Source organism: Pipra filicauda, unplaced genomic scaffold, assembly GCF_003945595.2.
Source record: "Pipra filicauda isolate LSUMZ 115617 unplaced genomic scaffold, ASM394559v2 scaffold19_size4547281_pilon, whole genome shotgun sequence".
NCBI lineage: Eukaryota > Metazoa > Chordata > Aves > Passeriformes > Pipridae > Pipra > Pipra filicauda.
Window position 1 is genome coordinate 2,172,562 of NW_024104309.1, and position 22,447 is coordinate 2,195,008.

Here is a 22,447-nt window from a genome sequence, read left to right on the forward strand (position 1 = left end):
GAATGATATGAAATAGGATCATACAGAGCAGGAGTTATTTGGAGTTTCCATCCACTGTCTCCTGGCAGAGGCTGAGTTACCACAAAGCAGATGGCTTGAGGGATGTCACATCACTCTTCTTGTGCCAGGGGACTTCCGCAGTGCTGGTGGGGACAGCCCACAGCCACACACAACCCCTGGGCAAACCCATCGAGGAAGAGCTGGCAGGGGACACCGTCTAAAAGAGTCATGTCCAGCCTCCCGGGGCTTTCTGCTATCCAGAAATCCCATCCTGTTCACACTCTCCCACCACAAGGCTGAATTCCCTCAACCACGACCCTTAGTCACACCTAAAGTTTCCCTCTGGGAGACGGCTGGGCTTGTTTCTGGCAGTCTGACCTGAAGTGACCTCCGCCTCCAGCCCCATCTGCAAAGAGAGTGGTGCCTAAAGTGGTACAGGGACAAAACCTCTCAAACCCAGACTCACTCCGGTGTAACACATTGCCCTGGCTGGACAAAGTCAGCTAGAGGACAGGGAATGCAGAATTTGGCTTTTAGCACCAAGTTGGCTAGAAGAGAAGGACAGGAGATGGGCAAAAACCTCTCAGGACAAAAGGCATGTGCTGTTTGCTTCTTCCCTGCCTTTGCTGAGCATACAGCATCCTCCCACTCCATCAGGAATACCCCCATCAACTCAGCAATGCAGCTGACACCTCAGCCTTGGCCTCTGATGTGATTCCAGTTTATTCGCTTACTTAGGTCACCGCTAAACTTGACTCCACAAGTCCACAATCACCACAGGGGTTCCTTCACAAGGGCATGTCATTGCTCAACAGCACGAGGTCACTGGACCTTCTCCGCCCTTCAGCAAGAAGCTCCAGTGAGAAGCCTCATGCTCCCCCTCACAAAACAAAAAACATCTCTAATTTTTTATTTAAATCAGTAGAACACACCACAATCCATTCTGATCTGAAGTCTTCAGCCTCACCCACCAACACACAATAAATACACAAGCTGCCCTGGTTTACTTGCATTTTATCCAGAATCAGTAAACCTTGTTGAGGGATATTAATTTAGATTTTCTGATACTTAAATTTAGCTTTTCTGCACCCTCTGTGTGGTTGGCTGTGATGTCAGGCAACTTCATGCTGCAAAAAATAACAGCGTTATGGTCTCACATGCTTGAGGGGTGCAGAAAGCATCCACTGCTCTCTGCAAAGACTCCCCCACATCCAGAGAAACAAAACCAAGAAGTGTGGGTCACGTCCAGAGGGTTGCCTGGAATAAGCTGTTCCCTACCTCCTCTTTCCTCAGCCTACTATAAATATATATTACAGCTCACTCAGCCAAGGAGTAACAAAGCAAGGAAAATTAAGACAAAGAGGATTACCCAAGTGTAATTTCCCTTTTTAAATTTTTTATACAAAGGCCTGATGTTAATTGAGTATTCCTGGTGACAAGAAGGCTGCAAGAAACTTAGCCCTGAAGTCTCAGCATTTAGAATGAAATCCCAGGGGATTTTCCTGTATTGCAAGTGCCTTTCCCTGGGACTTTTCCTCCAAAGCCCTCCAGGGCTTGGCATCTATTGGTGTTTTCCTACCAGGAGCCCATGGATAATACAGGGCTCTGCTGCTGGGCTGGGAAATGGGGAAGCCATGGTCACTCATCCACTGCCCACAAAATACCTGGACAAATCCATCCCCATGGTGCAGGCAAAGCCCTGTGGGATCCGTGGGAATTTGCGTATCTTTTAATAGACTGGCTGAATTTTTCTGGCACCCATCTCCATCAGGTGAGGCAAACATTTTAATTCAGAATGGGCTCTGAGAGTGAAGCCAGGCAACGCCAGGAAAGACGGGAAGTGACTTATCCTTGAAATATGAAGTATTGTTCAATCGGGAACACACTTGGGATGCAAGTGATCAACCAAACCTCTGCAGGACACACTCAGCCCCACAAATACCCCCACTCTGCAGAAGCTCCTGGCAAACTCCTGGTATCCAAAGCGTAGGCAGCAACCTGCTGCAGCACAGCCCTCACTTCCTAGGAACCAGTGAGCTCTTGATTGAGATGATTCCTTGATTAAATCCATCAAACTCACCTCCTGCAGGCACTGGAATGGTGGATTCCACATTTCTAACCAGGTTGAAAACCCCAACTCATTAATTTTTTTTTTAAATTATTTTTTGGTATTATCAACCTCTCCCAATCTGACAGATGTTCTGCTTCCCTTTTTCTATAAGATTTTTCATTCAAGTTCAGTCAGTGATCAAGGATCTGGATGCTGCTAGACATGTTAGAATCATAAAATCATTTATGAAATGAATGATTAAAGGTCATTTTCTTTATTTAAAAGACTCTTAAGATCATAACTTCATCACCTCTGATACACATCACATCACAATGTCTTGTCACAAGTTGCCTTTTTCTCCCTTCAATTTATGACCAAACACTTGATGTAATTTTCCCCAACTTCTTAAGGCACAAAGCAACTGGACAACTAGTCAAACAGAGCCTGCTACCAGCCTTATCAGAGTTTTGGGACAAGTTAAAAATTAAAAATAAAATAATTTGTAAAGGGATTGGCCCTCCATGGAAAGGGATAAGTGGAGCAGCCTGTTGTCCTGGATCAGGAGGTGTGGGACAGGGGCTGCTCAGTGCAGATAGCTCAAGTGCTCCCATACAGGGACAGGGAACGCAGCAAAGGAAGACCAGAGGCAGCTCTCTGCTCTGATGCCTCACCCTCTGAAGCAGGTCTTCCATGCATTCTGTGGGAATGTTGAATGTACTCTGCAGTTTTGGGGTCTCCAGTGCACTCTCTGCCACCAGCCCCCCCAGACACTGTATTTCCATTTGTTTCTCACTTGCTCCACAAGTGCTGGATTTTCAGAAAAACACATGGAAAAAGAAACTGGCAAAGCAACAAGGTTTGTCCAGCACCCTGCAGAAAGAGGGTCAAGCCCTGGCAGAGAAACCATCACCAACTTAATAGGGACTGGCAGTCCTTGCTGTTTCCAGATGCTGGGCTCAAAGGCATCTCAGGGTTGACTTATCTGCCTGCCCACAGATCTCCTCAGAAATAAATAAATGCTGGTGTGAGCGATGGTTTCCAAACTCAGCTCAGAAAGTTTTACGATGGGCTGAGCCTCCTGTGAAGCATCACCAAGGCAGCTCTTCATTGTAACATGGCTGGGAGGAAACGGCCAAAATCTTTACTGAAGAAATTCACAAGTTTTCCAAAAACAAAATAAAGTAAGAGGGAAAACAAGGAAATAATTTAATATGCCACCCACAACTGCCTGGAAAGTTCAGTGATTCAGTTACAGAAATTGCTCAGAGGGAGGGGGCATCCAGGGCTGAAAAGGCAAGAGGGAGCAGTGGTCACTTATCTTTGCAGAGGGTAGTGGATTGGGGGAAGCACTGCTCATAGATAAAAGCTCATGTTTAATGTTTTTATCAGTGCTGTGCTGTTTCTCTGGTTGTTAGTTAGAGCTCACAGGGGATGGAGGAGGTGCACAAATCTTAAAAGGAATACAAAATCTTTTTTTGCCTGATTTTTTACAAAATAAATAATTTTTAAATAGGGAAAACCAGACACAAATCACTATCCAGACTCTCCCAAATGCTGTGTGTGGGTCCAGCCCGTGTGGGCAGCGTGCCTCCTGCAGTCCTGGCAGGAAGCACCTTGGCAGCCACCCCAGCCCCCAGCCCCGGCACAGGAAGGGCAGAGCCATTTCTCACTGACAAAGAAAAACAAGTCCCAGCCCTCTGCTCCGGAACCAGGCAGGCAGAGGTTGCTCCACCTGCTCCACTGGCACATTTCAGAACTGGCCATCACACCCTGACAGAGCCACGACCGCCCTTCTTCCCCCTCCATCCATGAAACTTTTTGCCTCGCCCCAAACTCTCCTCAGTGGAAACCACAATATAGGGTGAACAAAATTGCACAGGTCATCCACAAATTTGGTAGGATTTAGATTTATTTGCAACCTTGGCTACATCCCAAAGCTGCACAGCTCAGCTATCACCCCAGGAGTCTCCATCCTAAATAATGTCTGAGAGTGGACCTTCCCACCACCAGTTCACTCTTTTTTTTTTTCAACCAACTTTCTATCTCTGATGCTCATAGTGCCATTAGTGCTATGGAACGTGGGTGAGTGCTGCAGGAAAGGGGGACAGGAGATCAATCAGCTCAGTGAGGTTACTTACCACTAAATACAGCATGGTGTACAGGGAGAAGGACGCGTGCCCGGAGAAGAAGGATTTCCTGCAAAACAAAGCAGGTGCTAAGAACCAGCCAGCAAAAGTTTCAATATTATAATTTAAATACAATACGGTGACTCTCCTGCCTCTACTGAGGGTGCCAAAGCAGAAGGATCCACAACATCCAATCCTTTGGGTTATAAAACCCCCACAACCCCCAATCCTTTAGGTTATAAAACCTGTGTTATCCGCCCTGCTTGCTCATGAGGCAGAAAGCGAACGGATGGACAGGATGCTTGCATTGTTTGTCCCTTCCTGGTCTACTCGTGGGACAGCAGTTATTTCCAGGATAACCCGATAACTCATCATCTCGCCTCAAATAACCAGGAAACTGTAAAGAAATAAGAAGTGAGCGACTTCTCCGGTCGCTTAATTGCAGTATGTGAAATGTGTCCCTGGAAAAGTCAAAACTGACCATCTGATGGATTTGATAGAGAGCTCGAAGGGGAGGCACAGCAGCCCTGCCTGTCTGGTGGAGCCTTTCTGAAGGAGAATCTCTCTGCTCCACCACACAGGACAGCTCAGGCTGTTCACCATGAGCTCAGCTCATAGGGTAAATTCCCACACTGAGCAACAGCTCTGGGGAACAATAGTGTAGGAGTACAGAGAAAGGAAAAGAAATATTATTCAGCCAAGTGCCACACTTCCCAAGGGAAACTGCCGGTCACTGGAAAACAGATTTATGGCCTTTGGAGAAAAAGCAGCATTTCATAGAATAACCAAATGGTTTGGGTTGGAAGGGACCTTCAGGATCATCTAGTTTGAACCTGCTGCCATGGGCAGGGACACCTTCCTCTAGACCAGGTTGCTCCAAGTCCCGCCCAACCTGGCCTTAAACACTTCCAGGGACGGGGCAGCCACAGGTTTTCTGGGCAACTTTTGCCAGTGCCTCACCACCCTCACAGGGAAGAATTTCATCCTAATACCTAATCTAAACATGCACTCTCTCAGTTTCAGATTTGAATCAGCTATTGCTGACAGAGAAGCTCCTGAGACACCTTTAGTGGCAGCAACTCATCGCTTCAGTGCCACTTTGGGCTCTCACCTGGCTTCCTGGACCCTGCTGTCGTTTCCCCTGCAGGTGTAGTTCTGGATGTAAACTCCCTTGGCACAGTTGATGACGGAGAAATCCACGTCACAAACTGCCAGGAAATGTGGCCGCAAGCGCCCGACGGACACTTTGGCAATGTCTGTGAAGGACTGGCTGATGGCGCAGCCGAAAACGAAGCAGCCCACTTGCTTGTAGAGCGCTGCCACGTAGGGGTTCTGGATAAAGGAGCGGGATTTCTCCTTCAGGTAGTGGATGCGGTAGAGCTCTCCTGTTATAATCTGTGGAGGAAACAGAGAGGTTAGAGAGCAGGAAAAGTGCTGTGCAGGACCCCTGATGCGTGTAAATACAGGGCTGAGATATCTCTTTGTGCCCTGAGCATCTCGAACCAGGAATCTGCTCCCTCAAGGAGGAAGGAAAACCCACAGCTCAGTGTCTCTCCATGCTCCTCTTCTTCCCTCTCAAGAAGAGATTGCAATGCTCAGAATGTTGTTTATGGAAAAATCCGATACACAAAAACAAGGTAGATTTTGCATTACCACATTGGCATAGTTTTAAAGAAGTGAAATAGCACCCCAGAATAGTGGGGGAAACATTAACATCAATGAGATAAAAAATCAGTTTGTATTGGGAAGGAGAGGCCAGATCCACTACCCTCTTATCAAACTGATTTTGGGAGAAAGTAAATGAACAACCTGCTTATCTTACTCTCTTAAAATCATGAACACAACAAGGGAAGAACCAGAATGTCCCAAACTTCATATTCTGGCCTAAAACTTGCTGCCACCAGACCCAATTCAAACCTCTCAAAGCCTTCATAAACACCAGTATTTCAAGGCATTTCAAGGGGTCTTGCGTTTGCGTGGCAGCAAATTATGTTTTTCTTGTGTCGGGGGTGCTGAGGTTTGACAATATCGCCATAAATCACTGTCAGGGAGCAGAGGACCCAACTTCTCACATTCATGACTCTTAAAAGGCAGGTTAATGAAAATCAGGCTGTGAAATGAAGTCCAAATGTCTCACCTCTCCCAAAGAGGCAAAGGCTTAAATTGTTCTCCGTCACGCTACACACCTAAGTTTTAAGCTCCAGATTTACAGCTTTAGGATTTTATTCATTACTTTAAATGTTTTTATACCTGAGTAATAAATCGAGGCAGAGGATTTTTTTTGGGTGCCCCCTTGTCCCTGCTTCTCTCTAGTCATGGAGACTATGATATGTAAAATTAACTGTCAGGAAAAATGCCTTCATGTTAATCCCTTTCTGGAGCAGCCAGCAATATTCCTCCTGGTGTGGCAGCCTGCCAGCTGTAAGCAGCAGACGAAGCTCCCCTGCCTACCTTTTTTAAAAGCTTGGCACAGCCCTTGGAAACTAATAAACTGGAAAAGTATGGCAATTAGACTAAGAGGAGATGAAGCTGTATCATTGTTTGAACTCACTCGTACCAGGGCTTGAAAAAACAAAGGTTGACCTAAGGCAGCTGAAATTGCAGCTAAGCAAGCTTTATCAAAGAGAGATACAACTAGAATAATAAAAAATAAAGGCCAAGCTAGAGTGTGCTCTGCTACCATGCACAGGGAAGCTTTGGGTGGCTGCACCGTCATTTTGGAGTTTACACGTCACAGCTGAGATTTACTCTTGGAAATCTGTCAGTGACCAAGAGTTGTTTAGGCAGCTGCAGCTAACCAGCTACAGCATCATTTTAATTCTCACAGTCTCCAAAGACCATGGTTTATCTCCATTTTGGACCATTTTCCAGTACAAGCTGGCAAGCCAGGAAACTTACTGGCATGAGGACTGCAAGGTCAGGTTGTCCTGGATGCACACAGAGGCTCCTGTACGAGGTCAAAGCACCACTTGCACTCCTGAAAGCCTAAATTCACATGAAGGGGAGCTAAGAGGCTCAAAACTCATGGTTTTCACAGGGGGGAGATGAGACAAACTAAGGATGATATCTCATACTGGCAGATGTGCCATTACTCCAAACTCACAAACACGTAAACCTGAGGCTCTTGGCCTTGGAAAGGCATGTGACCATTTTAAACAGGGACCAACAAAGGTCTGGGGATTAATATTTTTCTCTCACCGTTGGTGGTCTGGGTAATTGCACACATGTAGCAGATTGTAAACTGGAGCCTTCATTCCCTCACTAACATGCTGCTGGGTACCTATGAACCCTCCCCACTCAGTGAAAGGCATGGCTCAACCTTAATGAGAAGGTAAAAATTGGGTAAACTTGTTTTTTTGGCAGCGATGTCCCAGATAAAGCAGGACGGTGAAAAACTAATGCAGCACAGATGTGCATGGACTGGAAGGACATCCTGAAAAGAAAACAAGTTTTAAAGATATTAAGCTCTTCTCATGCCTCACATTTCTGGCGAGCCATCCACATGGGACATATGCCATTCCCAGGTGATGGGCACAGCTCCCAGGGACTGTCTCACACATTTAAGAAAGATGGTCACTAGAGAGAAGCCAATATCAAACTTTTCTGTCAGTGAATGCTTTTTGCAGACTTTTGGTTGTCATGCCCATTTTATTCTTATTATAAGCAATTCAATGAGCCTATAATTACTTTTAGAGCTTTTCTAGTCACTTATGTCTCTAGTGTAACGTTCTCTGTGCTAATCACATTGGTGTATCACCTTCAACTGCAAAACACCCAGCTAACCCAGCTGTGTAACGTAGATCACCTAGGAAATTAATTTTCCTAGGAATATTTCAAAGGCTTTCAGGTGTGGGGACACAGGAGACCACAGCAGTGGTAGCTGTATGAGGCTCAGGAAGAGGAGAGTGTCACCTTCCCCTCGCCATCCAAGGGACCACCAACATAAAATTTACAATTTCCCAGCATGAAGAGCAGTCAGGAGAGATGTGAGAGTGCACAGCTCAGAGGCACGAGCCTATCCAGTGTCATCTGCACAGAAATTTGCCTGAAGTCAGTAAATATACAGATATTAAAACCAAATGTATATCCTCTCACATCCTGATTGAAGCCAAGGACTCATCTCTGCCGTTTACTTAACAAGCTCTCTGGGTGTCCTCAAGCCACTTAAAACATGACCTGGACCTTTTACCCCAGGCTACACTGCCTGTGACGGCACATAAAGCAAGGGCGTGAAATTTTGGCTGCCCCATCCCAAATGCCAGCTCCGTGGAAGTCCTCACAACCACCGTCCTGCCTTCCGAAGGCAAATGATGGGAGCGAAAGGAGCAGAGTCAGTGCTTTGTGGATTTGGAAGGAATTCCTATTATGCTACAGTAATTCTGGTATCTGGGTTACATCTGAAAAAGGAGGTCAGGCTGACTTGAATTTTCCATGCAGGCTGCCTTAGCAAAGAAATCTGTTGCTTCAATTCCTCGTTAGCCATTTGTGTCACTCAGCAGCAAATAACTGAGCTTTTGAATTTACCTTATTAAGTTACATTTGTTGTGGGCACAGTGAAACCAGGGCAGAAACATCAAATTCTTTGGGGATTTTCTTTCTCTTTTAATTGACCTGCTATTTCGTGGTAGAAAGTTGATGGATCACATAGGCAGCTGATTATGTTTCCAGTCTCTGTTCCAACTCCTATATTTGCCACTGCCTCATTACAAATCAGAAGAGCACTGCACATGGAGCTGGCGTGCCGATAGCTCAGGCAGTAATGCAAAAATGAGAGGCTTTTTCATTTTGTTTTTATGGCTTTTCCACACTGGGGGTTATTCACCTGCAGGGTAAAATTCTGCTGTTTATAGAATTGGGGGTTTGGCACCTTTTGGGCTTGCTTTGGGAAGGGAGGGGGCATAGGAACAGAGCAGTTTTGGGGACCTGCTTTGCTTAGTGAGTGTATGTGGTCAGGAGATGATGGAGAGATCAGGAAGTGATGCAGATATTCATGTCAGGAAGCAGCAAGGCTGAGGATGGGGTATTACCAAAACAGGCACTGTGCCATCCTAAAATATCTATTGCCTATGACATTGCTTCTATGAGGAAAGACAGAAGCTACAATGAGAACAAGTATTCCTGACCTCTCCATCACCATCCCTCCCAGCTGAAGGACTGAGAGGAAGGCAGCGTCACTGGGAAAGCACCTGAGCATTTCTGGCAGCAGGTGAGAAGGAAAATATAGGTACTTTTCATAGGAGAATTTCATCTTAGCTGGAAGCGTTTAAGCAACAACCAGGAGACAGCTCTTGTCTTCTGCCCCAGCACCAGGTACATGCTGGCATAAAGACACTCAACTCTGTGAGCTGAGTTCAGCATTTTGGCTGACACTGAAAGCTCTCACCATGCAATCAATTCCGGTCTAGGGAAACTGTCAGGAAAAGGAAAACGAAGAGACATTGGGAAGGTGGTGCATTACCTACTTTTTACAATGAGGACTCTGGGAATATGCTCCCCATGGAAGGTTTTAATTGTCATTTGAAAATGGTTGTAATATGCAATCTCTTAAAAACCTAATACTAACCTGTTAAACTTTTCCAGGCACTGGTTAGCTGAAAAGATGTATCCTTCCTTTGTTTTTTAAACCTTACGAAATAGGCAAATACCAAGAGTAATTTTAATAGGGACAAACTATGCCAAGTCCTTACTGACACTCAAGTGTTTTTGCCTCTACTCTGAACTCCTACCGGAGGGTGAAAAAGCTCTTGTGAAGCTCACAGACTTGCCCCAACAGCTTTGGGCCTGTTTACGGGCTTCAAGACTAATCTCATTCCTCTCATTACATGCTTTCATTTGCAAATGTTTGCTGCCATGCTTACAGTGAAGTCAAATCATTGCAGAGGAGATGTGAACCTTAGTAGATCCTGTGAACACACTGGCAAGACTGTGTTAAACTCCCCTGCTGACGGGATGTTGGTGCTAAAAGAGGTGACAAAAAAGCCCCTCAAGGGACAGAAGAGGAGATTTCAGAGGTGCTACTTACAGCGAGGATGGCAATGAGGATGCCTGCAGCACACAGCACTGCATCGTTGATAGTCTCCACATTCTTCTGTGGGTACCTGATGCTTTCATCGTCGCAGTAGAAGCCCCGCTGGTAGGGCTGGATTGTGCTCGTTTCAATGATGAGGAAGGGCAACCCAGCTGCAAAGAAGGGGAGAAACAACCAAACCCATTATCAATACAGGCAAACACAAGCAGCTCACAAAAAAAAACTCAACTAGAAAACCCCTTGCAAACCACGCAGCACCGTTCCTGATGCTTGTCTTTCCATATTCCTATCTTTCCAAAGGGAATAGGTTTGGGATTTGTTTTTCCAAGTCGGTCTTGCGGGGAAAAAGCATCTCCTCTGTTATGGTTATCAGATGTCTGTGCAGCCTGGTTTCAGTTAAGCCTTGTGCATTGCAAATATTAACTTACAGGAACAGACCCCTGAAGCAATCCCTCTGCAAAAGGCCATGAAAACTAATCTGGCACTTTTCTCTAGGGAGGGCCCGATGCTCTGCCGAGCGCCCCATGGCCGGGCAGCCCAGAGCTGTGCAAACAAACACTGGAGGATCGAGTATCTGTATGGCTTCTACCTGGTCAGCCCAGCTACACTCCAGGCCCATCACTTTTATGCCTTTGAAGCCTTCCTTGGCTCACTCCTCTCTGTATTTACAGGGTATATGTGTGTTTGTACCTACTCATGCAACAAGTATGTGCCTTGAGCAGCTGTGGGATACCCATCCTTGACCCACCCATGCAAGGACCAGCCCCTCCACAAGAGCCAATGGAGTCCCATCAGAACCTGTTCACCTTCAATCACAATAAAGCCATGTGAAATCTGTTTTTTAAATGCTATTTGTGAACCCTCTGTGCAGGATTTCCTGCATCTGCACAGCTTGGCTGGACCTTTGCACCAGGTAGGGGGCAGATCTGCTCAAAAACATGAGGCTAGGACGTGAAGGGAACACCTGGAAATTGCTGGAAATGTCTGTAACTCCAAGTTCTTATAAGTTTTTCAGAGAAATACAGCCTTGCCTCAAAACTAGAAGGAAAACCCTAGGGTGTTTCCCAGCCACAATGTCACCTTGGGCAGGGCACCCTCCTTCCCTTTGCCTCAGTTTCCCCATCCACCTTTGCTATTAAGTCCATCACCGAGAGGAGCACTACATCCCCACCAAAATAAGCCCCAGATTCCCCGAAACCCACATTCAGAGTAATCACAAACCACAAGGTACAGGAAACCCTCCTCCCACTTGCAGAGCGAAACCCAGGTAAGGGGAAAAACAAATGCACAGTGGTTCAAGCTGTCCTTGGGCCAAGACAACAGGTCTCACGCCCAGATCCTACAGAAAGCACTAGGGAATACTTGTCGACCACTAACTTGCTTAAGTATCTGTGGGTTTGTTTACACAGCTAGAAGTCAAAGACATCAGAGGGTTTTTCCTTCTAAAATTAATAAAAAAGGAAATAAAAAGTGAAGTGCTGTTGGGTTTGACCCAAATTTGTTCACAGTACATTTGTAGTGAACACAGTCTACTAGATGTGATTAGCAAGGGCATCATCCAGGTTGCTACAAAGTGTCATCGAAATAATGTTCCACATGTTCTCCACATGAACCACTCTCTGGATCTCACTTTGCGCAATCACTTTTGGCTCCTCTTCCTGTATGTTAATAGGTTTGCCTAATCCAGGATTACTACAAGGTTTTCTTAGTCTTAAGAAAAAGGAAAAACTCCATCACCTGTGAGCAAGGACAACACACACAAATATGAAGCTATTCAGGGAGCCAGCAGCGGTCAAGGCCACAGCTCAGGGCCCCTTTCAGATCCTCTCTAAAAGCTCTGGAAGTAGGTTAATTGCAAATTCTGGGCTCCGTGATGCTTGGCAAGGCAGAATAGTTTCCACCACATGTGTGAACCAGCGAGGAACAGTTTCAGAACTGCCTGCCCAGCTCAGATTTGGTAAATAAAATCGGACATCTCGCGTGAACCCAGTTGATCTTCATTCCACTATTTAACTGTTTTGATGCCCGGCCAGCTTGGCCCCAAAACGCACCTCTGATGCCAGCAATCCCATATTAATAGGCCACTTAAAAAATCTTTAAGTTTCCAAATGAAAAATGGTAGGAGAAGCGCTAACGCCGCTCGGCGCGATCCGATTTCACACGCGCTCGGAGCGGCAGCGTAACAGTTGAACTCGGGGAGTAGACATGCCACGGTTACGTGGCTTATTGTTATTCCTCCAGTTCCTCTTGTTAATAGCTTTCACATGACAGGTCTGTAAAACACATGTTCCCACAGACAATAAAATACATCTGAAAGCTAAAACTGGCTTAAAAAAAAAAATAAAAAAAAAAGACAATAGTGTTCCTATATATTATGTGAACCCAGGAATAATAAAGATTTGTTTTCTCTTCATTCATTGAGCAGCATGGGGTAGTATTTCCGCGATTCAATTATGTGTACACTTGCCACAGCTATAATAAGCGCATAAGTGACCTATATGGGACACATTTTCATAAAGCACATAGGCATAGTTTAGAAAATCCAATGGGTTTGTTTTCTCTCCTACAAACTTGTGGTTTAGTGGGATATTGCCAATCAAGTCTTGATATTTTTCCAGCAAAACAGTAACCTCAGATTACCTTTTTTTTTCCCTTCCCCTTTTTTTAACATGAGAAACATAAACACACTTTCCATACCTAAACGGATATTACTTATAAGACATAACATGCCTTTAATTTTGAGGGCTGGGTGAGAGGCTGCTCTTTCACCCAAGGAAGAGAAGACCCCAGCCCATGGCAAACAGTAAATTGTGCTCAAAATGGCTCTTCTTCCACAAGGTTATTTCTTGGAGGATGGGTTGTCTAAGGGACTAGGTCACTGCTCACAGTTTTTTTGGCAAGGGGGTTGCAGCACAGAGAAACTTGTACCAGTACCAAAAGACAGCCAGAGTATGGGTTTTGCAAAAAAAAACTCTACAGAGGGAAGTCTGGAAGAAGATAGAAAATTAAATGCCGAGAGAGATGCCCTTGGAATCCCCAGCAAAACACTAGAGACATTATTCACACTAGAAGATCTGCCAGAGGCAAAGGTATCCAGAAGTGGGGCTACAGTCCACACACCTTGGAAATGGAAGGCAGGCAATATAGGTGTAGGGTTGTACTGTGAAGATGAAACATCTGTCCCCATCACCTTTTCTGCCCCAGTCTGCCTGTTGGATTCAGCATTTTAGTAGGAAATTCAGACTGTGCATCCCTGGCTGCAGGGATTTGGATGTAGAGATTCAACAGCCAAAACCCATAAAGCTGCTAAGTCTTCCCACTCCTATACATGGTACAAAACTATTGAGAATACAAGAGGTACATTTCAGAAAACAGTAATTAATGGTGACTTGCACTGAAGTGAACAACAGAAATACAGGGCAGGCAAAAAAAATTCCACTGATTTTGGGGATAATCGCCCTTCTCTGAAAATAATCCTGCCCCCTTAATACTGGTATCTCCATGCTAAGAAACAACACAGCAGCCTGTGGACCATGTCCTAAAGCATGGGGGCAACACTGGTACATCCATATAGAACTGTGCAAGCAGGGAAGGGCTGCTATCCCCACCTCACAGACACAGGAAACTAAAGCATAAAACAAAGGGATTTGCTTGTTCCAACGTATAAAAGGTAAATGGAGCTGAAATTACCTTCTGAACTCTAACATCATTCACAAGGTGAAGGAAAGTTTTTTTTGTTATACAAAGGGGATTTTTTACTTTAATAAAAGAACAAGGGAATCCCAACCACAATCTTTCATCCAACTATGCTGTAGGAGATCAAACACAGCTCCAAACCATGAGCATAATAGAAATCTCTTGAGGACTGATCCTGCCCCATCCAAACAGGCTCAGCCCTGCTCCAAGTGTCATGGAGCAGGTGTGGACACTAAAGAATTGTGCAAGGCACTGCAGGATGCTGTGGGACTGGACATTGAAAAATGATTGTTGGGAGGAAGTCCAAGTGACTTGGTGACCTCTAACCGCTGGTGTCCTACACTAAGGTATTTCAGAGCAGGGTTTAAATTTACTTGTCAAAGTTTGGAAATCTAGCACCAAGGAAAAAATATTCCTTTCTCTGGTCAGCACCTTTATTAAGAGGCAATTAATAGGCAATAATCCTGGGAAGGCTGGCAGCATGAAAGCTAAAACCCCACCACCAAGCCTAAACAAAACTCCCGTGTACTCTCTGACCAGCCTGAAATGTGCATAAAATCAAAGCCAGGAGAAAAAAAGGGCTCTGTGTTGGGTACAGCGCTTTGAATCTCAGTCTTTGAAAATTTAACACTTGTGCAGATTTAATGGGGAAAAAAATTTAAAAGGGGATAAGCTTTCATTGGCCACTCATCAAAAAGCAGAAGGAGCGGAAGGCAGGAGGCATTTCTGCAGCGACCCACCCATGCCACTCTCATCTTCCCAGCCCAGCCTTCACCTTTGCACCAAATTAAACACCATCACTGCCTTTTTCTTTCTAAATGTTTGGTTTTGATGGAGGTTGGGTTTTTTCCTCCATTAAATCTTTCTTCTTTCAACCCTGCAGGTCAGTGGGATGGTGCTGGCTATCTCAACAAAGCAATGGTAATTTCTAACAAGCATTCCATGATGTGTTTGCCTGCCTGTGTCCAGGCCCTGGGTGTTCTTAAGGTTTCGGTAGATTAGACATCCAGCTTAATAAAGTGAAAAAGACCATTAAATAATTTGGCAGGGCTGAGTGGAGTCTCTAATTCCTCATTTAAATCACACTCTGTAAATATTTGGGTACCTACAAGAGATAGGCTTTCTATTTGAAGTACTTAGTGGCTGATCTTGGGAACACATAAACCTTATTTGGTTTACAATACTTGTACATATTTTAAAATGCATAAAAACTAGATTAGCCTACGGTAGGCTTTTATTGGGGCTTTAAAAGTTGGCTTCCCCAACTTGTAGAGAGGAATTGCAGCACTGCAAGACCAGCCTTGGCATCTGCTACAAGAGTGAACAGCTCTTGCAGCCAATTTACATTGTATGTATGTATATATATATATATATATATATATACACACACACAAATAAAATGTAACAACCCAAAGAATAGAAGTATTTCCACATTTTCCACATTTCCACCATATCAGGCATATGCTGTCAATCAAAACAGAGCCCATTTATGCACCAGCACTAGGAGCATCTGAAGGAATGGTAGGAGCGTCACCAACCAAAAAATAACCTCAAGGGACCAGATCCACAGTCCAGTGACAGACAAAAGAAGGATCCTACCGCAGACTGGATTGAGCCATTATGTTGGGATTTTTAAATGTCTTGAAAGCAGCAGTGATGCACCTCCAAGACCATGGTTTTTGACTGAATCTGGATAGTCAAGGGCCATATATTCACTAGGACAAGAAGGACTAGGATGCAATTAGGCTAACCATCAGCTCTGCTATTTTATTACCTGCGCAGTCTTAATTGTTCTTTACCTTGGTTCCAGCAGTCCAGAAGATTGCTCTGTGCATATGCCTGTATTTTGGAAACACATCTAATATCTTTGTTTGCAAAACATATTCCCATTCAACTCTATTACAGTTCCACTACTCTCAGCTACACAGACACATGAGGATAGAAAATTCTCCACACAAACAAACCCTAGACTTTACAGTAAAACAGGTACCTGCTTTAGAGTACTAAAGAACCTATAAACAAGGATCAGTATATATTGCATTTCTCTGATTTGACCTGTTCAGAAAAGTTCTAGGACACAACAGGTTGATTTCCACAAAAACATAAAAAAGGCAACAAATTATTAGTTAATTTCCGACTTGTTGTAGGTTCTTTCACGTAACTCACATGAACGTTTGCCCCTATCTATGTCAATCTGTCTGGTGCTCTTCCTATGAAGAGTGTGACATTTCCGTCCACTTTATAATTATTAGTTATATTTCAGCCAAATCATAGGAACTTGAACGTAAACCTCACCATTTTTAGGTCCACCAGTCGCTACAGAGTCCAGAAGACTTCCTAGTGGGCAGACACAGATTCATTTTGAACTAGATGATATTTTCTGGGTCCTTACTTTTTGGGGGGTTTTCTGTTTGTTTTTTAATAAGAACTGGTTAACCAGGAACACAGAAAAGCATCTTCTCATGCCTGCTAGTGCACTAGCAAACAAGAAGAAAGCCAGGAATATTCACCTTCTACATGGACAACCATGTAACACTGATGACCCCAAGCTGCAGAGGTACTTGAGATGAACCTTTAAAAGGAACCAAATGTGGTGTCACAAATGACAGGTGTCTTTATTTGCTGCCCAAGCCCATCCTCCAGAGACATATCCATCCCTGGAAGTGTTCAAGGGCAGGTTGGACGAGACTTTGAGCAACCTGATCTAGTGGAAGGTGTCCCTGCCCACAGCAGCAGGATTGGAACGAGACAACCTTTATGGTCCCTTACAGTCCAAACCATTCTAGGATTCCATGATACTTATCCTTTTTGGTTAATACAGCCCTGTGCAACATGGAGCATGTTTATTGACCCAACCATCCTAGGAGAATATTATTATAAAAAGGTTCTTGGTCACAGGCACTTTAAACCAAATGTCAAATTATTCTCATGCACTGCAAATTCCTCTGGATTTGAAACCTCGGTAGAAACACTTCCTAAAGTGGTTGGAGCACAATGTGCCAGACCCACGCTTTAAGAATCTCCAGATGAACAGGAATGCTGCCATTGGTTTTGCTGGGAGAAATAATGCTTTCACTGAGTACCTGTTACCTATTTTCAGAGGTAAAGACCACATACAAAGGAAGAAAGAGAAGAAGGGAATTCTACTAAGAGTGTTAAGCTGTTCCTCATGGGAGTTTGGCATGAGCTGATGCATTAAAAGAGCTTTATATTAAAGAGCACATATATTTTTAATACCTAAAAATGCATTAATAAGACAAAAGGTCTTATCCAAGCCACAATATGTAGATGCATATAAAAGTTTGCATTTGTGGGGTAAAACAGATTTAAACCAGACTGGCCAACCAGCAAATTTGGAGAGGGTGAATAAAAAAAGACATTACCAACAGGAATCCAGAGCCAGCTCCAGCAAAACATGATGGGAACAAAGCCATAATTTCACATTGTCTACAACAAAGAATAAAATGCGACACACCGTGAAAATCCCAATGCATCAGCATCTTTTGAGGTACCTCTATACATCCATGTGCTTTGGAAGTCTCACAGATATGACAAGTCTGACCTAGGATAACCCAGCCTGAAGAGAGGGGAAAAAATGTAAAAACAATAAAAATGTGCCTGTGAACTCTGCAATACTGAAGGCAAACAGATTGTGTGAAAAATACACTGTGGCGACTATTATGTTTTCAATTACAAACGAAGCGAACAGGGTTTACTCTGCCGGTCAGTGGGGTTTGGAACAAGCCTCACCATTGCTCCTCAGGGCTCAGCCTTCGAGGAAGGGCTCAGACCACCGCCCAGCCCCACCAAAACCCAACACCCTGTTTCTTTGGGGAAAATCTAAGAGCTTTCTGTCAAATGGATGCAAGGATGAGCAGAGAGTCTGCTCCCTTCATCCACCTGCACACATTGGCTGCATGAGCTCTAATATTTCCCCATCTAATAACAACTCTGTTTTCTACTCATATAGATTCATAGAATGATAGAAAGGCTTGAGTTGGAAGGAACCTTAAAGATCACCCAGTTACAACACCCTGCCATGGGCAGGGGTGTCACCCACTAGACCAGGTTGCTCAGGGCCCCATCCAACCACTCTATCAACTTCTATTCGAGAGGAAAGCTTTGTGAGCTGTAGGCATTGTTTTAATATATAAAATCTCAAGCAAAGATTCCTTATCTCAGCTTACTGCCCCCCAACACCCCCACATACAAGCCCTGGCTCCTTCTCTTTGCACAGCCACCCCAAACCATAACAAGAACAAGTGGAGCCAATGGGATGCAGTCGACAAAATCCTCTTAATTATTTTTAAATCAATAAAGACACAAAGCACTTGAAGCAAAAATAAAGCCAGTTAACCAGGTCAGAATTCATCTGCTGAACTTCCCAAACTTCCTTCCCTCATTCCTGAGCATCCTGGCCAGGCACTGCCATTGTAATTAAGCACGTTTTCAGGAGCAACTGCCCCTGTGTAGGAGGCAGCAGAGCCCCTGGCCACAGCACTGATGCCTGCCACCAGTAGCTTTTTGACCCAGTTCTGTCAATGTACCTATTGTAAATGCAAAATCCTTCTTCTGATTTGAAGCAGCAGCCACCTGCACAAATAAGGCCGGGTTATAACTCTGTAACCCAATACAAGCACTGGAAGCTTAAAAAGTTTGTATTACAAAAAGCACTTCTGACCTCTTCCTTGGAAGTTCACTAATCACTTTTAATTCATAATTTATTTCCTCTTAATATACTTGCTTTATGTAATACCCCCCTTTCCCTCCCCTCCTTTCTTTTTTCTGGAAGTTCCCCAGGAGAAAATGGTATTACACAACTCCCTTGATTAACTGGAAATGAAACTTTTCCCCCTCGGTAGTCGCGATTTGGTGGAGTTTCCAGGATATAGTGCACAGCACACAGTGCTGAAAGGCAAAGAGACGTGAGCGTGGGTGGAAGTGATCCAAAGGGCCCTAAAGTGATGGGGGGTGATCTCGGTGGTCCCTCGAGCAGATCTCGGTAAGGTTTTGCCTGTTCACCAATGGGTTAAAAAAAGCATAATATTATCACTTTTCTGGCTCCCCTGTGTTTTAATTGCAGTTACTACACAGAGTGACATCCTAATATAGAGCAATACATGATATAACTGAGATTGCACTGGTAGTCAGGTAATATTAAAAAAAAATCATGCACCTAGTTAAAATAGCTTTGTACTACAAGGAAGGGAAATTTTGCAGGTGGAAGGCAGAGGCTGCTGCCTTGGCCCTGCTGCCACCTTGCTATCCATAGGAGTTTGTGTTTCTTTGATGGAAAACAGCTGTGAACGGGATACTTCAGAGACAAGACATCACCTGCAGTTACAGAGGTGTCCACCCTATACTGCTCACAAGAACTTACTTATACTGACCCTATCTGCCCCTGGATGACACCCCTATGAATTAGTCATGTCCCTAGAAGTCAAACAGATTTTCTGGGGACAGCATGGTTCCATGTTGCACACCATCTTGGAGTTCTGGGTGCTTTCATACCGCTAAGAAACTGAAAACTCTGCAAATCCAGGTGATGCAGCAGTGAAATAGCAACACTGAAAATTTCACCACCCTCTTCTGCAAGCACAGGGCCAGCCACAGTGGACACATCCTTCTTGTCACACACAGTGTCACACCAGCCCCTTTCCCATGCACAGCCCAAACCTCCCCTCGTCAGCTGCATTTTGCAGCCAGGTGACATTTCATAGCCCCATTTCCTTAAGGGACAGTATAAATTGGGCCACATCTGACTGGCACAGGCAATGGCCAAGCCTCTATTCACACGGACTCAAGGGACACAACATGTACCGTGCCTTTTAAAATCCAAAATGGATAACTCCCAATTTCCCTTTCCAGCCTCCTGTAACAATGCTGTGCCCTGCTGTCAAGGAACGTGTGAATAAATTGAGGAAAAAAGGTTAAAGAAGCCCAAGGGAATAGCAGTCTCTTTTTCTTTATTGCAGTTAATTTTGACAAAGGCTCTTCTGTTTCCTCCCTCTGCTTTTTTTTTTTTTTTTTTGAAGGGCTTCGTGCCAAGCTGCATTATTCCTCTTCACCATGGTACTTCCATGAAACCCGCCTGGTATGTTTGCCTGAAAATCACAGGTTTTCATGGAAATTGTTTTTATCTCAACAACTACTCCTTTTGTCATCTCAGACATGAAAAGAGGAAGATAAGGGTTCAGGCTCAAATCTGATCCCAGCAACAAAGCATCCATTAAAAAGCACCACGACCTTCCAAATCCAGCATCACGAAAACCTGCCCTCCCAATGGGGCAGAAACCCTTCAAAAACCCTTTTAACTACCTCCCTCAGAACACCGATGCAACTGCAGATCCATGTGAAACTCCGAACCCCACTTTGCACAGCCTCAGTATCAAACACTGAGGAAAAAAAGCTCATCGTATTGGTAGGATTGTTTTGAACTATTTTTAAGTGGAAATAGTTTCTTTTCTTGCAGCCCATCATGGCAACCAGAGCCCACTGGCTCCTGTCAGCGAGGCAGGAGCTCAGGAACTCCTTGGGGGTGTTCTCTATTTCCAGCCTATTTACTGCTCTGTTGAGAAAGGCGCCTATAGATGCTCCAGTTCTCAGATGGGAGTTTGGAGGGACTCGGTTATTCAACAAACCAACCCTTTCTAAACACGGTCAAAGGAGTGATTTGATGCCTTTCAGTGCTTACTATACAAAACGCTGAAAGACCAGCGGACTTCAAAAGCCGCAGAAGCGGAGCTGGAGTTTGGCAGGAGTTCATTAGCTGCCTGTGTCCTTCTGTGTGTGGCTTGTAATTACATGCAGACCTGATGCCAACTCCTCATCTACTGAGGGGTACCAATTAACATGCTGCTGGATGATTCACAGGTAGCTAATGTAAGGATTTATACAACTGGCGTGCCAAGTGTCCCATGCTTTATTATTATTATTATTTTAAGCTGGCCTTTTTTGATTCTCTTCAAGTTATCAGACAAAAATGTGGGTTTGGCAGTAAAATTGGGATTGTTCAGCCTGTTCCCAGGCCACACACTGGTGGGCCTGATCCTGCTGTCACTGTGTACCACATCTGCAGGGAAATGCACATCTCTTGGTGCACTGGCCAAGGGCTTCCAAGTTAAACCACCTACTGTATTTTACCTTTGTATAAAGCATAGTTTTCTGCTCCAAGGAGAAAATTCTAAAATTGAGGTACAATTTGTCCTCCATATTTGCCTTTCCTGCTGCTTGCATCCTCTTACTCCTACAGGTAGTAAAACAATAACAGAGGAGTTTAACAGCAGCTGGAGGAGCTGAGGAAACAGGTACCTAAAAATGATAATTCATTTTTTGGAGGGGAAACGTACACAAAACTGCATCTCCTGCAGGAAAACATAACAGTTATTAGCTCCTCTAAAAAAAAGATAAAAAAAAAAAAGTCTTTCTTCTCTTACTTGAAATCTGCATCCCTTTGCAGCCAGCTGGCTCTCAGTGCAGCCTTTGGCAATTAAAACCTTGGGAAGTCAAACACAACAGCATGGAAGTGAGCCTTTTGTTTTCCTGCTTTGTCATTCTTGTCTTGTGTTTCATCCCAAGAAGATTTCTCAGGCTACGGGGGAACCATGGGCCTAGTGGAGCATCTTGGCACTGACCTGGAGCAGACCTCCAAGCACACTGTTTTCCAATGCTGATGTTTTTCCCATGGAGAAAAGGAGAGTCAGTCCTCATTTCCTTCTTCTGCTTGACTTTCTACTTTCCAAAAGTCAAGGTGAGTCCACCGAATTTCCCCTCCTCTCAGTCTTCAGCATTTCAATGGCCTCTTGTCCTTAAAGCCACCAAGAAATGAATGGCACATGAGATGGGCATGATTTTAGATTTACTAGAAATTTGATGCTCCTGGGCAGAAATGAGACTGTAAACATGGGCAGCAAGAGAGAATTTAAAGAAATTATCCCAGCCACAGGACAGCTACGCACTCAGTCACGGTGTTGGATGCATTATGGATACACATATAGCATCCAGAGACCCTCGTTAGCAGTAATTTGGTGGCTTTTGCTCTTCTTCCTTTATCTTTGTCATACAACTTCCCCCAGTATTCAATCTCTGTGTTAACCTTTCTGACAGTGGTCCAGCACACAGACACCAATCTGTATCATCCTCCCCTTCAGACACCCCCATTTCCATACATCTTCCTCTCTCCATAGGAGAAGCAGTTTCTCCATCACACTTTTTGCTCCAAGACCCTTGCATAAGGCCTTCAGCCCTGGGGGATAACAATTCCAGGAGGGCTGCAAGTACAGCCCAACACCCACACCATTTTATCCTTCTAATAAACCTTTCACTGCATTTGACACAATACAGGTCTTGTCCAACCATGAAAGCTTTCTTGCTTATCAGGAGAATTTTTAATCAACTAGAAGGGAAAACATGGCCTGACATTTTATTGCTTCCTTGCACTTTGCTTTTAGATGTTTTGGGTTTTCCCAATTTGTACTCTTGCTAATCTCTTTAGTCAGGGATTGGTGGAAAGCCTCAAGTTTTCCATGCCCAGCAGCTTCCTTCAGA

At 44.5% G+C, this 22,447-nt stretch overlaps 1 protein-coding gene across 1 annotated transcript in view; it reads right to left on the bottom strand.

Moving 5' to 3' along the window:
• The window catches only part of PLPP3 (phospholipid phosphatase 3), a 44,606-nt gene that overhangs the window by 9,337 nt on the left and 12,822 nt on the right, over positions 1 to 22,447 (bottom strand). Inside the window, exons 2-4 of the mRNA XM_027748692.2 lie at positions 10,199 to 10,356; positions 5,288 to 5,571; positions 4,189 to 4,246 (exon numbers count right to left, since the gene is read on the bottom strand). Coding sequence (XP_027604493.1) covers positions 4,189 to 4,246; positions 5,288 to 5,571; positions 10,199 to 10,356 — 500 coding nt within the window. The remainder of the gene's footprint in view (positions 1 to 4,188; positions 4,247 to 5,287; positions 5,572 to 10,198; positions 10,357 to 22,447) is intronic.